We start from the raw sequence: 21,710 nt of genomic DNA, 5'->3' as shown, positions 1-21,710 counted from the left end.
TCAGCAGGATCAAGTCCCCAGTCATCTTGTAAAGCAGTTAAAGACCCTCAGCTTAAAGGCACAAGCTAGTTTTCAGTGATGTCCTCTGTTTCACCTGTTATACAGCTGACTAGACCAAAATAGCATAAATGCAACCCAGTGAATTAAAACGCTAAAAGGAGGCTTACAAAAAGAACTTGGATGGATGACTAGGGAGGAGTATAAGAGTATGCTCAGGCATGCAGGGATGATGTCAGGAAGGCCAAAGTACAATTTGAGTTGCAGCTAGCAAGGGATGTGAAGGGTAACAAGATGGCTTTCTACAAGTATGCCAGCAACAAGAGGAGGGTCAATGAAAGTGTGGGTCCCTTATTGAATGGGGGAAGCAACCTAGTGACTGATGATGTAGAAAAGGCTAAAGTATTCAATATCTTTTTTACCTCAGTCTTCACAGGGAAGTTCAACTCCCAGATTACTGCACCTGGCAGCACAATTTGAGGAGGAGGTGAGCAGCTGACAGTAGTGAAAGAACAGGTTAGGAACTGTTCAGACAAGCTGGACATGTACAAGCCCATGGGGTCAGATGCAATGTGCCCAAGGGTGCTGAGGGAGTTAGCTGATGTGATTTCAGACCCACTGCTCATTATCTTTGAAAACTCATGACTATCGGGAGAGGTCCTGGACAATTAGAAAAAGGTAAATACAGTGCCCATCTTTAAGAAAGGCAAGAAGGGGGATCAAGGGAGGTAGAGATTGGTCATCCTCACCTAAGTTCCTGAGGGTGAAAAATCATGGAGCAGGTCTGCAAGGAATCCATTTCTAAGCACTTGGAGGAGAAGGTGTTCAGGAACAGCCAGTTTGGATTAGCCAAGGGCAAGTCAAGCCTGACCAACCTGATTGCCTTCTATGATGAAATAATTGACTCTGTGGATGTGAGGGGAATCAGTGGATGTGATATACCTTGACTTTAGCAAGACTTTGAATATGTTCTCCCACAACATTCTCACAAACAAGCCAAGGAAGTATGGGCAGGGCCAGATTAATGCATAGGCAAACTAGGCAGATGCCTAGGGCCCTCAGTGAGGAAGGGGCCCAGTTGTGCTTATTTTACATATTATAATTATTGAGTGAAAAAAGTAAGGGCCCATGAGGTTGTTTGCCTAGGTCCCACTAAAGGGTTAATCTGGCCATGAGTATGGGTTGGATGAATGGACTGTAAGGTAGATAGAAAACTGACTGGATCTTCAGACTCAAAGGGCAGCAATCAATGGCTCATTGTCTAGTTGGCATCTGGTATTAAGTAGAGTGCCCCAGGGGTCGGTCCTGGGGCCAGTTTTGTTCAATATCTTAATCAACAATCTGGAAGATGGGGTGGAGTGCACCCTCAGCAACTTTGCAGATGACACTAAGATGGGTGGAATAGTAAATATGCTGGAGGGCAGGGATAGAATTCAGAGAGATGTAGACAAACTGGAGGACTGGACAAAATAAATCTCATGAAGTTCAATAAGGACAAGTGCAAAGTACCACACTTAGGATGGAATAACCTCATGCACTGGTACAGAATGGGGACTGACTAGCTAAGCAGCAGCTCTGCAGAAAATGACCTGGGGGTTATAGTGAGCAATAAGCTGAATAGGAGCCCACAGTATGCCCTTGTTGCCAAGAAGGCTAACAGCATACTGGGCTGCATTAGCAGGAGTGTTGCCAGATCTATGGATGTGATTATTCTTGTCTATTCAGCAGTGGTGAGGTCACATCTGGAGTGCTGTGTCCAGTTTTGGGCCCCCCGCTACAGGAAGAATGTAGAGAGAGTCCAGTGGAAGGCAATGAAAATGGGTAGAGGGCTGGGAAACATGACTTCTGAGGAGAGGCTGAGGGAATTGGGTTTATTTAGTCTAGAGAAGAGAAGACTGGTGGGGGGATTTAATAACAGCCTTTAACTACCTAAAGGGTGGTTCCAAAGAGGATGGAGCTAGACTGTTCTTTAGTGTTGACTGAACAAGAAAAAATGGTCCCAAATTGCAGCAAGGGAAGTTTAGGTTAGACTGGGTGACCAACTGTAGGGTAGCAGGTCAAGATGAATGGCTGTGCTAGTCAGGGTGAAGCCCCAGGTTTGAGGCCATTGCCTGGCATCGTGCCACCCTCCCCTCTGGTCCCCCCATCCCCTACAGCTGCAGCCCCTGAGGGGTATTGGTCCAGGTGTTTCTGAATGGTCTCCATGGAATTTTTTCAGCAGGTCAGGGGTGTGGATATTTTCTGCTGGCTCTCACATGCAATATTTGGGCCTGTATCCCTCCCAATCTACTAAGTAATACAGTTTCCCCCTTTGAGTCTAAAATTTCCTGGACTAAGTACTCTTCCTATCCCTGAACTGTTACAGGGTGTAGGAGAGGGTGGGTCCAATGTGGGAAAGAATTTTCTATATTCAGCTTGAATAGTGACACATGGAATACTGGGTGAATCTTAACAGTGTCCAGGGGAGCTGTAGCTGAAAGATTACCAGGCTGATTTGGTGGGTTATGGAGTTACGTGGAAGGAGCAGTGATCTAGCTTCCGTGATGGCCAGTGCGTGGAGGTGTTCAGATGATAACCACACTTTCTCTCCCATCAGGTAGGTAGGCCCTGACTGTCATTGCTGGTCTGTCTGTCTCTTATAGGCCTCTTTTGCCTTCTCCAGGTGGTGTTTTAATTCCTCCTTAATCTTATACATGAGGCATGGCCCAGTCTGTGGCCATGGGGTTATTGGAGTTGGTGGGTAACGTGGGATGCAACCAGGGGTAAAACCCATAGTTGGTGAAGAATGGGTTTTGCCCAGATGAGGCATGCTCCGGACTTATTGTAGGTCAGTGGTCACCAACTAATCGATCTCAATGGTGGAGCTTCTGACAGTCGATCTCAGTCTGTCAGAGGCTCCACGATTGGGACCAGCAGGGTGCACATGGCTGGGCTGAGCCACGTCCTCTGCCACCTGGGCTGGGCTGGGCTGGATGAGTGGGGTTAGAGCCTGGGCAGCTTGTCTGGGAGGCGGAGGCAGGGCAGGGCAGGGGTGGGAATGGGGGTGGAGCAGGCAGGGGGGCAGAGCATGGTAGATCCTGGGGTGCCAAAAAGTTAATTTTTACCATAAAAAGGTTGGAATTCACCACTGTTGTAGGTGAATTCTACCAGTGTGAGGAATGAGAACTATTCTGTTGAAAACCAAGATAGATGGAGGTAGTGTTCTGAGATCTGATTAGTCCTCTTAGCCTGGCCATATGTCTGAGGTTGGCAGGCTGACTTGAGATGTGCACAAACTCCCAGCAGGCTCAGGGTTTTGCTCCAAAACTGAGGTGAATTGGGACCTGTAATCTGAAATGGTGCAGTCTGGGAGGCTGTGGAGGCATACCACCTGATCTAACCATAGTTGGGCTGTATCTTTTGCTGAGAGAAGGCCTGTGTGTGGAATAAACTGGATTATTTCTGTGAGTTGGTCCATTATGGTTAGGATCCTTATAGAGCTCAAAACAGGGAGCTCTACAATGAAGTCCAGGAACATTATAGACCACAGTCAAGACAGGATGAAATGGGCTGGAGGATCCCACAAGGCTTTTGTAGTAGTTTATTGGCATGTGCACAGATCTTGCAGGAATGGACAAGCCTGCATTGTCTTGCACAGGCAGGACCACCAAAAGTAGCAGGAGGTGAGGTGGTACATCTTCTCGGTTCCTGGATCATCTACTAATGTGGAGTTATGGCTCAGGCAAAGGACAGTCAAACTAGCCAGACTGGAGGCGTGTAGAGCCTACCTCAGGTAATTATGACCCTATCTTGAACCCAGTGTGGTTGTTGTATAAAGATGGTCTGTTCTCACGGGCGTATTTTCTTTCAAGTGGCAGCACAGAGTTGGGAGACCATGTCTGTTGGCCGTGCAGTGCCAATGAAGTTATGAGACTTCAGAATAGGCTGGGTTCAGATGGCTCCTGTGATGAGCCTACATCAGACTCGGCCTTCCAAGAGAGGGCATTTGCCTTCCCATTTCTGGGCCCAAACTGCTAAGTTATCTAAAAGTAAAGTGGGGGAACAGGAGCACTGAAGTTGAGTGCCTTAGCCTTTTGGATGTACTCCAGATTCTTATGGTCCGTGAAAACCTGTAATGTGCCCCTTCAAAGCAGTGCAGCCACTTCCCAAAAGTCGCTCTCGTGGCCAAGAGTTCATGGTCTAAGATCTCATAATTCTACTGGAGTGAGCTTATAGGAGAAGGCATAAGGTTAATGGGCCTCTTCCAGGCCTAGCCATTGTGACAGCACCTCACCTATTGTGATACTCAAGACATCTATTTCCACTACAAATGGCAAGGCTGCATCTAGATGGACTAATGCTAGGGCAAAGGCAAAGGCCTGCTTCAGGTAGTTGAAGGCTCATTGGGCTTCTGCAGACCAATAAAACTGTTTTTTTTTCTGTAACAGTGTGGTGAGAGGCACCACCACTTGTGTAAATTTGGCAATAAACCGCTGGTAGAAATTGGCAGACCCCAAGAATCTCTAGAGTTCCTTAACATTCTGAGGTGCCTTCCACTCTTGGACTGCCTGCACTTTTGGGGGGTCCATTTTTAAGCATTCAGGGGATAAAACAGAACCAAAAAACTTGGAGGTACATTTTTCCAGCTTAACAAAAAAGCCATGTTGGCACAGCTTCTCCAATATCACCTGTACATGCAATAAGAGTTGGTCATGGTCTTCTGAGAAGATTAAAATGTTGTTCAGGTAGGTGATAACAAATTGGTTCAAGAGGTCCTGCAATACATTGTGGATAAAGTGCTGGAATGTGGCTGGGGTGTTGGTGAACCCCAAATGGCATAACTAAATATTCAGAGTACTTGTACTGAGTCCGGAAGTTGGTTTTCCATTCATCACCAGGTTATATGCTCCCCAGAGGTTGAGCTTGGTGAATATGTGAGCAGTTTTTAGCTGATTAAGCAGCTCTGGGATGAGAGGTAAGTGGGGCTGATTGAAGATGGTGACCTGGTTCAGGGCCCAGTAGTCTACCCAGAGGCAGAGGCCTGCATCCTTCTTCTTGACAAACAGGACAGGGGCTCCAGCAGGTGGAATGTCTTACAAATCCCTGATCCAGGTCTTCCTTCCTGTATTCCCATAGGACAGCAAATTCTGACTCTGATATTGCATAAATGTGTCCCACCAGGATCTTTTCCCCAAGCTGTAGGTTGATGGAACAGTCATAATTCTGGTGTTGGTGGGAGGACCTCTGCATTCTTTTTCTCAAATATATCAGTGTAATCCTGTTATTTCTGGGGCAGGCTGGGTACAGCCATGAGGCTGAGCCCCCTGTGAGGCAGCAGCAGTCAGAACCCCTGCTTGGATCCTAGGGTCAGCAGCTATTCCAGTTTTCTAGCAGTGCTGCCAGCAGTAACTGAAATCAAAGTAAACTTCCTGGATTTTCCACCTGACCAGCATGTCATGGTGTTCAAGCCAAGAAACCCGGAAACAAGGAGTAATGTGAACAGACTGCTCCAAAGTGTAGCATCTCTTGCAGCCAATGGATGTTCACCTCCTGGGTGGTGGTATCCCATTCCATAGGGCCAGACACAAAGGATGAGCCATCTTGGTCTTAATGGTCTCTGGCTTGGACCACCACTGTAATGAAATTCTGAGACCACAGGCCCGGTCCCGTCAATGAAACTTCCCATTGCCCCAGAATCCAGTAAGGCAGTTAGAACCAGAAGTGGGTAGGTTTTACTCCAGAGTTGGTGGTGGACATAGAACTGTGGCTGAGGATTTGAAGGCTTAGGTTTGCTGTGGGTTTATCTTACAAGGAGGATAAAAGGAGTTTGTGGTGACCCTAAGCTGGTCCCCCTTACCAGGCCTGGGATGACTCCTTACCCTTGTCCCTCCTCTTAGGGAAGTGGAAGTATCTGTGTCCTGGGACCCCGATCATAAAGACAGGTCATGTCAATAGCATTGCTCCTGTTCATCCAGTGTAGGATGGTGGCACCCCTCACTGATCTGCATGGGTTCTGGAGTAGCACCAGTGAGACAAGGAACCTGGAGAGGATAGCATGTACCTTTTTTCTTCCCTCCATTTCTGAAGGCATCAGTCAATTCAGACTGCCAGGTCCACAAAGGCATTGAAACCTGAGGGCAGTTCCAATCATACCAGTTCATCTTTTACCTCATTCCGCAGCCCTGACCAGAATTGGTAGAGCTGGGACACCTCATTCCAGTGGGTGTCTGCTGCACAGCAGTAGAAAAGGGATGCATAGGCAGCAGCAGTATCTTGCCTTTGGTAGAGATTCCTTCATGCAGCTTCTGCTGTCTGGGCCTAGTGGGGTCATTCAGACATTATGGAGAATTCTTGAAGGAATGCGTCTCGGTCCTGGAGGACGGAGCTATCATGCTCCACCAGCAGGGAGGCCCAATTCAAAACTTCTCCTGTCAGAAATCTTATAGGGCTCACCTGTGCCTAATTCCTGGAGTAATTTTCAGGTTGAGCTGGGAACAAAAGACAGCATTGAATAAGAAATCCCCTGAAGTGCCATCAGTCCCAATGGTACCTTTTGGGTACTGGGAGAGGGGCATGGGACTCTGCTGAATGGGCCTGCAGTGCAGCAGTCTCCTGCTGCAGCCATTGTGCCTCCTTGTTCCAGCACTAGTGATTCTCTTGGTGGTATACCACCTGGGACCGGACAGATTGGTTCTCAGCCTGCAACTGCTGCACCTCGGCTTCTAGTATTTGTTGGGCAAAGCCAAGCTGGCTGAGCCAGTCCTGCCCAACTTATGGGTTTTCCTGAGTTGTGGCATCCCAGGCAGGTGGGTCTGAGGGCACCATTAGAGGGTTGGTGGGGGGTCCAGGCAGATTGTCACCAGGTTGTGGGTGGCCAGGTCTGGGGCCACTCAGGAATCGACATGCCAACCAGGGTCAGGAGGAGTGAGCAGAATCCAGAGACAAGCCAGGTCAAGAAGCCAAGAGGTCAGTCCAAAAGCGGGGTCTGCAAACAAGCCAAGTCAGAAAGCCAGGAGGTCAGGCAGAGGGTGGTATCAGAGAACAAGGCGGGTCAAGAGATCAAGCAGAGGGCAAAGTCAAAGAGCGAGTCAGAGGGGCCAACAAAGCAGTCAGGAATCAGGTTAAACTCTGTTGCCTAAGTACTTCCTTTTCTGGGTTAAGGGTTATTTGTGAGAAGTGGAGGGTCAGCTGATCCTAGCTGGCCACTCCAGTGCTAGTGAGTGGGCAGAGAGCTTGGCCTTGCTGGGAGCTTTAGACCAGCCTTGACCAGCCTGGGTGACCAACTGTAGGGTGGCAGTCTGGGCCAAGTGGCTGTGCTGGTCAAGTCGAAGCCCCAGGTTTCAGGCTGTGGCCTGACATTATCCCCCCAAGGGTGCCACCATTGGGTCAGCTAAGCACAATACATCACTGTGTGTACATTGCTTTTGCAAATTTCTTGAACAAGTCTTATTTCATGTTAAGCTCTGATGTTTTTGATCATTAGAAATGATAGCACTTTTCTTTGAACGTGTGTTTTTATGCTCTCCAGGTGCCTAGTTTCTTGTTCGCTTGAATTGTTATGGTTGGAGAACGTTTTTTCTAGATTTACAAGATTTTTCTATTCTTATTTACAGCTGAAGATATTAATTATGGGGGGGAGGAAGCTGTTCAGACTGGAACAATAGAATTGAATGAAAAACACTGGCATAGCTGCTCGTGGAGATACGTTTAATGAACATGTATAATAATCTAACTCACAGCAAAATATTCTGATTGTTAACTCTAAAATACATATTGTGGGTTTCATGTTTATTGAGTCTCAATAATTCCATATCCTATTTCCTCAGTTTACAAATAAAATTAAAAAAAAAAATTTTCTCCTAATCCTGTTTATTCTCAATCTGGGCTCTAAAGACTTGATTTCCTACTGCCGTGTGTCTTTTTTAGTAGTGTCTATTGTTGCAAATATAGAATGCCAAAACACTGCACCATCTTGGAACAGAATGAGTGCAAAACAAAGGCAAGTTACTATGCAAAGTGCGAGGCAGTTGAAAAAGCAGCCCTCCCAGTCAAGCTGATTTCTTTTTATTTTTTTCCCCCATGCTTTATCATTAGTTATAAGGATGCTATAGGCTTGCTTACATGGGTGCAGTCCATTTGCCCTCATATGATATTCCTTAGTTACCCAGAACGTCTGGACTCAATCTGGCCTTTGGATCCTGTCTCAATGATGTAAAAGGGGGATGGAAGGTCTAAGCAGCCTTCACTCCTCCATGCTTCTTGCCTAGGCATATGTATTGAAGGTCTTGGTGACCTCTCACACATTCACCATGATCCAGAAGGATCAGTGGTTGCCTACTACTGTACTACTATGAGCAATACTTTAACTTTCCATTTTAAGACATTTGTCCTCCACAGATTAAAAGAGTTTGACAGAACACAAGTGAGTCTCTTAGAGGTCTGAAATACAGGTTATAAATAAGATTTGTATAGAAAATTAATGCATAAAGAAGAAAGCTAAAATAATTTAAAACAATGGACTAATTTCTGCCAGAGATATCCATATGAAATACTCATTTAGTTCAGTGAGTGTGGCATTCAGACATCTAAAGGCAAAATATATTTAGCCCACTATTATGCAAGTGAATGAAAATACAGTTTTTTAATCACCAAAATATATCTTGTTAGAACCTAGAAAGGAATTAAAACATTAAACCCTACTGAAATCTAAGGGCACTTATACACGTGCGGGGAGCCTGCTTCGACGCACTGGAGCAGGCTCAATCAAGTCTGCTGGAGCATAGAAATTGATGCACTCCAGCAGCCTTGCATGTCACATGCATCAGCGTCACCACACGTCTCTACACTGACAAAATGGCAGCAGAACACTTTGAAATAAAACACATCTAATGAACTTTAGTCCAAAGCGCCCCACTGTCATTTTTTTTAGTGTGGGGACATGAGGCAATGCTGATACATGTGACGTGTGGGTGCTTTTAATTAGCGTGGCTCACTAATTAAAGTGCCCAGCACAGCATCCAGGAGCACATGTAAAAATGCACTAAGTGACCTCCCAGGGAAGTAGGCCACTTTCTCCTAGACAACCTTTTACTCAATGTAAGTATGAATTTAGATAAATGAGAGACAAATCAGAGATGTTATGTAAAATCACAGTTGAGATATTAAGACACTAAATCAGATATAAATTGAGTAACCATTGCAGTTTGGACATCTCAAGGAGCATCAAATGATTGAAAAAATGTGATGGCTTTTATTCTGTTGAACACAAGGAAAGCTGAAATTGGTTAGAAGTTTTTTTTTTTTTATGCCAGTTCACCTGATTAACAGATGTGTGGGATCACGTCCTTTTGTGCAACTCAGCTACCTTTTAAACCCTTGCATACCTACTCTCATTTTCACTGCTTCCATCACAAATAGAATACAAATTATCCTAATGCACCTATGGTTCCTACCTATCTATTCCTATTGTACACATCATCTATGCTGGTTATTGTTCCTCCTTCTATTCTACCCCTGGGAACATCCTTTATTTCTGCACAAGCGTTTTTCTCTTGCAAATCCTTCCTTGCTCTTCTCATATCACTTTTAATCCACCAGAACAAAAAAATGTTGCTGTGCTCCTATTAAAAATAAAACAAACCCCCCTGAACCAGGTTTTGTTGAAATCCATCATTTGGTCACCCAGTGTATTTTCTGTCCGATTGTGTTGTTTGTCTACTTAGATTGGCACCTTGGGGCACAAATCATGTCATCCTTTGTGCTCTTCACAACATTGAGCACACAGTCCCCACTTGGTAAATAATAAAAGACTGTTCTACCACTTGTTGTATGTTTTGAGCAGAAAGTTTGTTCATGCTGGTTAGAAGAAAATAGTATATTATCTGCCTGCCTTGAACAGTTTCAGTGTTATCAAATAAAAGACTTTGGACTCTTGTCTACATTGCTACAAACCAAACTGCAGCCTTGCTTTAACAGCTGACAGATTCCATTCATGGCATCATTACAGGAGGTGACTGGCAAAGTTTAGGTTACATACTGCATGCTGTGCTCACTTGTTATTCACCTCATCCTGAAATATACAACGGGGAAGAGCTTGAATGCTGGAATATTCTGTTTCTTCCCATGAAGAACCAATGTGGCAATGGAATAAAAGTTTTATACTATTGTACAGGATGGAGTACATAAACCCTATATTGTAACAGCTGCAAAGGGGTTAATGAACAGAGCAAATATTTCTTTACCTGTGGCTAGGCAAATGACTACAAAAATGGACTGAAAGTTTGCAGTCCAAACTGGGTGAGGAAGCAGGTAATAATGGCTGGACTGCATGCCTCAGGGTTTTGCCTCAGTGCCTTTGTACCCATATCATAGACTCTGCCACTTAATTGTACAGACTGAGGTTCAGGCCTCAACCTCCTACAGTTGACATCCTTGAGCTTCTGGGTCAATGCCTAAGGTTGCATGCCCAACCAAGCTTTTCCTTGTAAAATCAGAACTGATACATGTCTTCATTTTTCTCAAGCCAGACTGGTTTGGTGACTTTTACAGAGAATAGCTGAGGGCAGTTTGCATGGCTAAGGCTCTAAAGACTGCCTGTTCAGGTCATAAGGCATCCTGATAGCTTCATAAGAGTTCTGGATCATGATCACGGCCTGTTTAATTAACCTTGCCTCCTTCTGCCCCCTCCCTACCCACTCACTTCACAATTTTAGATCCTTTTAGCACTGCTAGGGTATGGGTCCTCTTAGTGCTGTCTGGTCTGAAGTCCCCATTATAGTCCTGCTCTAAGGTCTAGCAGTTGCCAGTTTTGTTGAGATGCTGTTTGTACCTCTTGCTGGTGTTAGTCTGCCCTTCATTCTGGTGTTTGTGAGCCTAGAGCTGTTGTAGCATCAGACTTGACATTTGTTGTTGCTACTCCCTTGCTGCTGCTCTAAGGTTGTGGCTTGTTGCATTAGTTATTTGCAAAATTTCTTCCCTGTTGCGGTGATTGCCTGGACTGCTGGTTCCTGTCACTATGTCTGTGCTACAGCCAATATCTTAGGCGGGGGGGGCAGAGCTTTTTACTCCATCTTTTAAGGAACTGTTGAAGGTACTTTTCAGTCTCCTTATCTACTGACCCAGGTCAGCTACTGTTTAATCCCTGCATTGTAATCTTCCCAAAGGCCTGAGAACATGAATTTTAGAAAATCTGTCTTCTGCCTGCATTGTGAGGAAGAAGGAACCTAACAATATATCCTTAATAGATTCATAGATTTAGGAGCTGGAAGGGACCTCATGAGATCATCGGGTCCAGCCCCCCTGCACTTGGGCTGGAAAGACTGCTGGGGTCAGATGTTCCAGACCCTAGGCACTTAAGTCATAAAGAAGTTTTTCCTTATGTCCAATCTGAAGCAGTCTTCAATCAATTTGTGTCCATTGTTTCTTATCTTCCCCTGGGGTGCCTTGGTGAACAGATGCTCCCCCAGGCCCTGCTGTACACTCTGGATATACTTATAGGCTGCTACCAAGTCCCCTTTAAGTCTTCTTTTCTCCAGGCTGAACAGTCCCATGTCTTTCAGCCTCTCCTCATCTGACCTGCTCTCCAGACCTCTAATCATGTGTGTGGCCTTCCTTTGGACTCTCTCAAGCTTTTCCACATCCTTCCTAAAGTGTGGCACCCAGAACTGTATGCAGTACTCCAGCTGCAGTCTCACCAACACCAAGCAGAGCAGGATGATGATATCCTTAGTCTTGCTTGAGATGCATTAGTAGATGCATGCAAGGGTTTGATTCGCTCTGCCAACTGTGGCATCGCATTGGTGGCTCATGTTCATTCTGTGGTCTATCAAGACCCCCAGGTCTCTTTCAGTTGTGGTGCTGACAAGCACATGAACCTGTATGTGTGTTGCAGATTATTCCTCTCCAGATGGAGCATTTTACATTTCTCCGTGTTAAACATCATCAGGTTATGATCTGCCCACCTCACAAGCCTGTCCAGGTCAGCCTGTCTCCCCAGTCTGTCCTCGAGCATGACCACACTCTCCCATAATTTGGTGTTGTCCACGAACTTTGCCAGTACACTTTTAACACCCAAATCATTGATGAACATGTTGAAAAACACTGGTCTGAGTACTGAACCCTGAGGGACACCACTGGTCACGTTCCACCATATCAACTCAGTTCTGTCTATTAATGCTCTCTGGGTCCTACCTTGGAGCCAGCAACCTAGCTAAACTAACCTAAACTAGTCAAGGCTGCAATTTTCCAATTTTACCAGGAGGACATTATGGGAGACCAAGTCAAAGGCCTTTTTGAAGTCCAAGTATATGACATCACCCTCATTACCCTTATCCAGGTGGCAAGTTACCTACCTGATCATAGAAGGAAATGAGGTTGGTCAGGCATGACCTGCCCCCAATGAAGCCATGTTGGCTGTCTTTTAGAATACTGCCTTCTGTTAGCCTATAAATAATGGGTTCTTTGATAATTTTTTCCAGGATTTTACCAGGGATTGAAGTCAAACTGATTGGCCTTTAATTCTTTGTGTTCTCCTTTCTCCCTTTCTTGAAGATAGGCACCACCTTGGCCCTCTTCCAGTCTTCTGGGACCTCTCCTGAGTGCCACAAGTCCTCAAATAGCTTTGCCATCGGTCACATGGTGATGTTGGCCATTTCCTTAGCTACTTCCTAATAAAATTATTCCATTCCTAAAGGGGTTTTTTGGGTTTGTTTCCCAGTCAGCTCATTGCCAGACTGCTGCTTTAGATTTAGAGTTAAGGTGAAATTTTAAAAAATTAGCCAAGTCACAGGCTCAAAAATGGCATAGGTATTTCCAGTCCTAAATTCTAGTGACTTTCAGTGAGATTTAGTTTAGTGCCTAAGCCACTTTAGGAAAAGGGGTTTAAGTTCTGAAAATTTTTGCCCATAATCTTATATCACACACACACGCACCCCCCCCCCACCTTTTGGCAGGAATTGTGTGTATTTGATTTTGGATGTCAATGAAAAAGGTGCATCACAAGAAGTTAGCGGGCAGCACATGCTACAGCATTTCTTTGTTGCTTTGCTAACTGCCTACATGAGCTGGTTATGTTTTTACAAAAGTTTGGCTAATGGAAGTTGATACAGTTGCCATATAATGATTTAACTGGATAGCTGGTTGCAGAACAAAGTGAACCAAAATGACATGAGGTTCAAAAGAAAATATAACTAGCTTCCCTTCATTCTGTGGATCTTCCCTCATCAGGAAGTTTATGTAAACTTAGCATTACCACCAAGTTGTTCAGATCATGACCTGTGCTGCTGCCTCCTATTTATTTTCACTACCAGTGTCAGAGTGGCAAGTAACATTTTATCTCTTGCTACAAATCTGCATCAGTTGTTTAACCAGCCCATCCTGTGGTACATATTGAGGTCTTCTTTTATTGCCATGTGCCCAATGTAGTTCGAAAACTGTTTTGACAGTTCTGTTGATTTGACAGATTTTGTGATGGGAATAAGGCATATTACTGCTCCAAATAATAAGAAAAAGCCACAGAAGGGTGAGAAGAGTAATAGACAGTGGGTTTAGGAGCCAAGGCAACATTTAGAGAAGAGAGGAAATTAATAGGGCAGTTATTTTGGCTAAGCAAAGTAAAAGATTAGTGGGCCCTAACTGGTATGGTTTGTGGAAAAATAGTCTTAACAGTCAGACATAGTGATTATATGTAATCAAGGTGTTTAAAACTTTAGAAAAAGGGAAAGAAATGGCAAAGAATCAGTAGATAGAAGGCAAGAAATGATACAGCCGGCATAGTTCAGTTCCCGTATCTTAAGAGGGTTTGAATTTAAATGAAAAATAAAGAAGGTAAAAGAGAGATCATTGAGCAAATTTTATAGATCTCCATGGAAGAACAAGAAAGAAACAAGAAATATTAATGCAATTATAATAGCCCTGTTGAAAAGATGAAACATTGATCATGAAGAAATTCACATAACCTGGTATTGACTGGTCAGTATAATATAGAACGGAAATAATTGTTCTCGAGCAGGCTTAGCTTACAGCAGTGAAAGCGATTGAAGGCTGCATTCATAAGGAAAATTTGAAAAAACTAGGCTTATTCACAGGAACAAAAGAAAATTATGGTGACCTAATTCCAGCTTTTTTTGTGCAGAGTGTACCAGTATTGATAGCAGGACAAATTATTCTCACTGTCAGACATGAAAGCAAGTTTTGTGTGGTGCCACTGTGTTGTACTACTCTTTTGTTGTCAGAGCCTGGAATCCCTAGAGTGCCTGAGATTATACTGGTCCAAAGCATGGCACAAGGCAAGGTAGAGGTGCACCTATTCCCTGGTCCAAAGTGCATTTCCTCTTACCTTGGAGGTTCTGATGAGCTGCCCCAGGTCTTTCCCCATTGATAGTGTAACCAGATGTCCAGATTGGCTGGGACAGCCCTGAATTCCAGAGGATGGTTGCCACTGGCTGGTGAAAATTAAAACAAGCATGCAGGGCACAGAGCAGCAGTTGTGAAGTAGGAAGCCTTATTAACACAAATCGTTACTTTGCAGTGATTGTTAACACCTGTGAAGTAAAGAACACTGGGTCATTAACAGGTCATTGACTCCCTGCTGCTTGCAGCAGTGGAGGGGCGGGGTGGAGCAGACAGTCTGACAGCATCCCAAATTTTAAATTATACCATATAGTCACCCTAGAGACTATTATGTGCTACTTCTTAAGTTGTCTCACACCAGCCCAGTGAGACTGCTAGCACATCTTTGAGGTTCCCTGTTATCTCTACACATAGCAGTAGAAATTCCCTGATGTTGACCATAATGAGATTGGGTTACTTTCCAAACTGGGAACTGTGACCCTAATTGCAGTTGTGGCACTTGCAGATGGGATCATGAGGCCCACAAACATTCAATTCTAGCACTTGGGCTTGTGTTAGAAGAGCTGATCACTGCACAGAAACATAGGGAACCACTGAGCTAGATCTTCAGTTGGGGCAAATAGGTGCACCTCACTGATACTAGTGGGCACTGGCCATTTTTCATGAAGTGAAAACGAAGTCCATTTTCTGGAGATGTTTGTCAACATTCAGCACTTTTCAGAGTTTGGAGGAGTAGTAGTAGTAATCTCAAATTGCCATATAATCCTTTAATAAAAGAAAGACAGGACAACAGGGAGGGAATGATTGAAGGGAGTGGCTGGGTTCTACAAGTATCAGCTCTTTCTGTTTTGTTTTGTTTTTTAAACAAAGTATCTTTGTCTTTACATTTCTAACCATATTTTCCATGTGGGGCATATAAAATATTAATCTTTCTGCAAGATGATTTCTTTTGAAGGCCCTTTATGTATAAAAGATGGAAATCAGCAATACAGACCTCCCTCCCCTACTGTATTGAAGTCTGCAGATCTATTTGTAATAGAAATGCATAGCTGTCTTTGTAGTACAGCAACCTTCCCTGGAAGTGGGGGTCCATAGATTGCACTCTCCCTGGGAAGGTTGTTTTGTTGCACAAATGGATCAGGTGATAGCTTTCCCAAAATTATTTTATATAAATATTGGTGAATTTGTTCTGTCAGGCACTGGCACAGACTGTCTGGGTCCCCGTCCCTCCCCTCCCCCCCCCCATCTCTCCCTGCTATGTAATTTTTCTTTTATCTTGATTCAGGAATCCTTGGAGGATGAAGGCTTTTGCATATTTCCATCTAGTCACTAATTATTCCTGTGTTAGCGCTGGTTTATGGTTTAGATGCTGCAGTATAGAAATGAAAGTCAACAACTGCCTGTTAGGGTTTGTTTTCATTTGTACTTATTTATAGCCCTATATTCATGTTTGCTTTTCTGCCCACTCCAGAATGACAGTGTCCCTGAGTTAAGGAATGTCCCTTTTCTCAAGGTTTATCCCAATGTCCCTGTCCCTTTGTATCTTGTTGTTGTTGTTGTTGTTTTATTTATTTTGGAAAAATGACAGGCTTTTCTCCCACTGTTTCCAAATCCTGTCAATTTCTGGTAATCCAGAAAGAGCCATCATCCAGTCAAGCCACTGAAATTGACAGCAAGATAAGTGAAAGCATATGTGCCTTGCTGACCAAATCTATCATCTGTTAACACCGTGACATGCCCTCCATGAGACTGCTCAGTGAAATCTCTGTACATAGAACTAGAATTCATAAAGAATCAAAAACTTATCCTGAATCCTAGCAGTGCTATGAAGTGCTCAGCCACATTACCAGCAACCACAGATGGCTGCTCACCTGAGCTAGCATTTGAGTGAGTGTGTATGGCACAGTGAGAGGAGGGGGAAAAAAAAGAAGAATAGACTGAAGGATAAAGTGAGAAAAGTAGAGGTTGAGCAGGAGAAAAAGAGCCTGATGAAAACTCAGAAGAGAAAATAAAAACATAGAAAATGAGAACAGAAGATCTAAAAAGTTTTAGGACCATAGTAGGATCACAACTTCTTTCTTCCTGTTTTTCCTTCCATCAGAATATTAAAAATTAATAAAAATAGCAGCATCTGAAGATAAACTATTTTTAAAAATACAGTAAATGGAATGGGATTTAAATAACTATGGAAAAAATGGGAACACAAAAAGGTATTTTTATTTGACCCATCTGTTACATTAACATGTTTGTTTTATTTTGAAGGGAAGGGGGGGTGCAGGATTTAAAGATTGCTATTTAGCTGAGAAAGAAGTGGGGGGTTGAGGGAAGGGAGAGAGTAAACATCCTTTCTTCCTTTCTACTCGCATGGAGTTGCCAAAATCTTTGCCTGCACAGTTCTGATACCTACTAATGCTCCCATCTACAGCACCCTTATCACTGCTAGATGTGTTTTGGGTTTGAAATTGCAAGTATGGTCATCATACTACTTATTATACCATAATAGAGTCTTGGTCTATACTCGGGAAAGGTCTTGAAAGATTGCTGCTTACATATTGCCATATTTACTCAAATACAAGATGAGGTTTTTCTTCCCCAATCAGCATGAGGAGAAAGGCCCCTCTTACATTCACATACAAGAAAACATCATTAAATACATTGTCTATCATTAAACTACTGCCAAAAGCAGCATGTGCTCAGTTATGGAAGCCAACTATGAAGCTGACTAAATGCAACAACACTTAGCATGACTGGAAAACATATGGCCCATATCGGGCAAACATACAGATGGGAACCTACCACAAAGAAAGGTTAATGCAACACATCTAAATATAATATATGGTAGTGCCCATTGCATGCAGTCCCTGTCAGCGCCAACTCTTTTTTCCAGTCATGGTGAGCCACTAAATTGAATACATTTCAACTTCCCCTTCATTCCCACAGCTATCTGCACCTTTCTTTCCTACTTCCAATTGTTCCTGTGTCTTTACCAGCCTTAAATATTTGGCAGACATCACCAAACAGGTCCCACGCAGTTCACCCAAAATCCCTCTGTTGCCCGCTCTTTCAGCCTGTCGCATGTGATTAGTGTGGCCCTGCCCTCCATGAGGTGGAGCCACAACGGGTTGCCCTGCACCTCATTTGTGTATAAAATTTTGGAGTATCCCAGGACTTCTGACAAGAGCACCTGGTTCCAGTCATGAGTGGGTGGGGGGGGTGGAGTGGTAACTAATGCATGGACCCTTTGTGGGGATGGTATCTGGAGTACATATATAACCAGGCAGTGCTGAAATGTGGGATTAACATGGCTTGAAATGCTGTTGACTTTGCTGGGGCCCAGCCCAATGAACTTTCTGGTAAATCATGAGCCTTTTGGCTTTGAACTAATATCATGCAAAGTTTGTACTATACGTAAGTAGGTACAAAATTGCTCCTTAAAAGTGTGTTTATGGCATATATGTATTCAAACTTGCAGCAGTTTCAGAAAAGGTAAAATGCATCAATTCTGTGTGAACTGCCTACACATAATTATGATTATTTAGGTATGATTATTTCAAGGTCATTGTTTTCAGATTTTTCCCATGTTTCTATGTGCTCAGGGTCTGACAGTAAGTAGAGGGGGAAAGGGCTTTAGGGGGAAGAAGAGGGGGAGCAGAGGGCAAGGGGGTCACCTGAGTCCATCCCCTGCCCCCCCAGATTTATTGTCCCTGCTGTAGCAGTGAGAGGGGGATAAATTCAAGGGAAACCTCCAATAATTAGATTATATACATGGAAAATTATAACAAATTTATAATTTTTCCATGTGTAGAATCTAATTATTGGGCGGTCATCTTATATTCAAGTAAATACAATAATATAATCTAGTAGATTTTAAAATACTTATCTTTTGCGAAAGATAAATAGGGTAAGTTTAGTTAGAAATTGTTTTTATGTGCTCAGGTTGTCTTATTTCCAGGGCTCCATCTCTTCCAAGATCTCCCAAAAAAATTTTCTGTACATATCCATTTATCATTTCCGTTCACTTTGAACACACCGTGATCCACCATAGTTGGCATCAAAGTCTGTTTCACCCCATTAATGGTCTCCTACTATTCTTGCTATACATTCAATATACTGATCAGGTATAATGAAGTGGTATTTTATTTCAGATATGGTAACAGTAGTTGGACATTAACTTTTAATGGCAGCTAGTATGTGTGATATGTGTTTTCTTCAATTTTGTCCTTTCCAGTGTCATAAATGCCATTTAGTTTGAGGTATTGCCTCCTACAGTGGTCAGAATTCAGTCTTGATCCTTCTCACTGTGTTTGATAACGTTATCTTAAGGAGTCACTGAATATTTAACAGAAATTGCACACTCATAGAACCTTATTCAAGTTTTTGTTTCCAGAGCAAATGTTAAATCATTGACATTCAGCTGGGTTTGAAATTTACCTGAATATGTTTTACCATCCCTATTCCCAACAGATTACACAATGGCTCTGATTAGCAGCAGCATTTTGTAATACCACTTAAGGCGTTATCACAGTGAAGTACTGCCAGTAATAGTCTTTAATTCACTTATATGTACCAATTCATCTCTGTCAGGATTCTATTAATTTCGTCTCTGTTTTACTCTGTCCCTGTCCCCTATATAATGAGCCACGATGTCCCCCATTTATGTAGGAAAAAATTAAATCTCAAGCAAATTGCTTCTGGTCCTTGTTTTAGACAACTATGCCACCTTCACATTTATGTTCATGTTTAATCCACTTTTCACAACTTAATTTATTTAGAAGAAGCTGGGTGGGTCAAGTGGCCATAGAGGTAATAATCTTTTTATTGGCTAATTTGAATGAAAAGTTGGAAGACTTGGTTAGATATTTAAGCCTATGCTGTGTTGAGATGTAATAAAACTGTTGAGAGGCAGGTGTGTGTGATCACAACTGTGTGCAAGCACACAACAACAGCCTCTCCACACAAATGCCTAGGAAAAATGTTACTTCCCATTCATCTTGGCAGAATGATAACTCTTCTCATTATAAAGATGCATGCTAGAGGAATGGAATAAAAAATCTCTGGATGTAACTTGCAGTTGCAACTGACATTTGGCATTTGGCTCCGTTGAAGGACTATGCAGATAATTTGCGTTCAGCATGGCAGAGAAGTGTCTTGCAAATTCTGCTTGATGAGTCAGTGTTTTACTGTTGCTCCTGGCGTAAATTCAAGCTTTTCTTCTTTTCATTTTTAGGATTGGTGCAAAGCATCAGGAGTTACGGCAAAAACAGGCCAGAGGGCTAGCTGATTACTCCACCAGCCCTGGAGGACCTGATATTGATGATGATGAGATGGACCCAAATTATGCCAGAGTAAATCATTTCAGGGAGGTTTACCCTGTAGCAAATGTCTATAGACCATCATCCCCACTGGTAACAGAAACCTTTGGATACCCATGTGATGGCCCACAAGTTCCAGTAGAGAGAGAGTACTTGGAAGGACTCTATGCAAAGATAAACAAGCATCATCATCCACAGGCTACTGGTGACAGGTAAAAATTCCCATTTGTTGCTGAAACCAGTAACAGAGTCTCTGATTTTAATTTTTGTTTGCTTGTTTTGTTTGTCCAGTCACCTGAAATACTGCATAGAAAACAATGGCTTTACTCTGGATTTACACCCCTTAAACTGAAAAACAGAATTTGCTCCAATAGTACCCCTCAAGCATCCATACAAAGCAGCAGTGAAATAGAAAGGTCCATGTTTCACAGACAGAATGAATGAACTGCCTCCGTTCCAATTCCTGTGCTGCTGAGAGAGTGCTTTTTTTTTTTTTCTTTCAGCCAGGAAAAGTTCATATTTTGCAGCAAGAATGGCTCTTTTTTCAGATCCCTCTTGGTTCTGCTGATCACCAAGTGCCTATTAGTAACAGGTTTTTTATGATAGTTTGATATATTGCATATGTTTACAGTTTACATTTCCCCAGCTGTGTGATATTATGCACTTTCAATTAGGTTGGGGAGAGGACTGGGAATCATAGCATTTTTATGCAGACTGTAAAGTGTGGCTTCACAAGACTGATTACCTTTCACAGCCTTTCCAATAACCAAGTGGGAAGGAAGGAGCAATTTTTAATCCTTGCTGTCAAGATTCCAGGTTGATGGCATTAAAGAAAGATGGTCAAGTTTTTCTTTGAGTTAAAAAGAAAACAGAAATTCCTATGATTTGGTGATTCAGCCAGCACCATGAGGTTTCTAAAACGGGTTGCCTCTGGAGTTAGGGGCTATAAGAAATATAAGGTTTCATTAGTGTCATGGTGTTAATAAATGTACATGGGATTTTTATGGCCAATATGTGCCTGAGCAAGCAAGATGGATGAGTGGACATAAAAAGAGGAATTGGAAATACGAGGTGGAAGAAGGGCTTAAGAAGTGCTGGAGCATGAAACTTGTATTGTGGCCTGTAATGTACTTCCTTGCTGCCTCTTTCTGTGCTGCAAATGCCTAGTATTATGCCAGATATATTGAGAGGGCTGTATGAGCTCTGATATGGGAGTGTTTTCAAATCCTGGAATCAATTTTAGACATGTCTATTGTGTCATTGTTATAAATGCTAATAGGAAGTTTGTGACACGACCAGATGTATAAATATTTAGGAGGGGATATGTCAATTTCTCATTTTCATCTGAATACAGTGTTAGAGAGCTCTCTTCATCAGATAGTCAAGAAAAAGATACAAAAAAGTGGTTGCTTTAATTGCATACCATCAACACCAACCTCCTCACACTAGGGTCTGGCAGCAGCAGCTTGTCAGCTTCATGCCAGCTAAGGGTTCCACCAGATAAGGAAATCCAGATAGTTTACAGTCCGTTCTGGTTACTGGAGTAGCATAAATACTCATATTTTGGAGAAAATCAGAACCCAGATCTCTGTACTAACCCAAAACAGACTGGAAATTCCCCACTGTAAGAGATTCAGAATCCAGATCCAGATCTGAAATTTCTCAGATTTGAACCCATGTATATTAAAATTATAAAATCAGATTATCTAGTCAGACTAGGAGCAGAAGCATTGCTGGGTGAACTTGGTCTGCCTGCACTGATCTAGTACCAGCAGGCTATCAGTGAAGTCCCCAAACTTGCTAGCCTTGCTGAAGTTCTGAGAATTGTAGAACCAGGGAGATCACATTAGGGGGGAAAAATGAAATTGATTCTTCTCACCTGTGCCAGTTTTTAAATCTTTCTTTCTTCTCATGAAAATAAAAAAGGTTATTTTATTCACAACCAGTGTATGCCAGATCTGAATAATCTGCTGTGAATTTATACAATGGCATGTGATATCTCAACCAGCAGTTGCTTAAAATGTTAACTATACACAAGCTAGGAAATCCTGGTGTTATTGGGATACTAGGAGG

The 21,710-nt window shown here is 43.0% G+C and overlaps 1 protein-coding gene across 1 annotated transcript in view; it reads left to right on the top strand.

Moving 5' to 3' along the window:
* PARD3B (par-3 family cell polarity regulator beta) overlaps nucleotides 1-21,710 on the top strand; it is a 229,794-nt gene that overhangs the window by 78,873 nt on the left and 129,211 nt on the right. Inside the window, exon 4 of the mRNA XM_025211033.1 lies at nucleotides 19,553-19,849. Within this exon, the coding sequence (XP_025066818.1) occupies nucleotides 19,553-19,849 (297 nt within the window). The remainder of the gene's footprint in view (nucleotides 1-19,552; nucleotides 19,850-21,710) is intronic.

The sequence above is a fragment of the Alligator sinensis genome, unplaced genomic scaffold (genome assembly GCF_000455745.1).
Source record: "Alligator sinensis unplaced genomic scaffold, ASM45574v1 scaffold372_1, whole genome shotgun sequence".
NCBI lineage: Eukaryota > Metazoa > Chordata > Crocodylia > Alligatoridae > Alligator > Alligator sinensis.
This window is presented reverse-complemented; position numbering and strand designations above follow the sequence as displayed.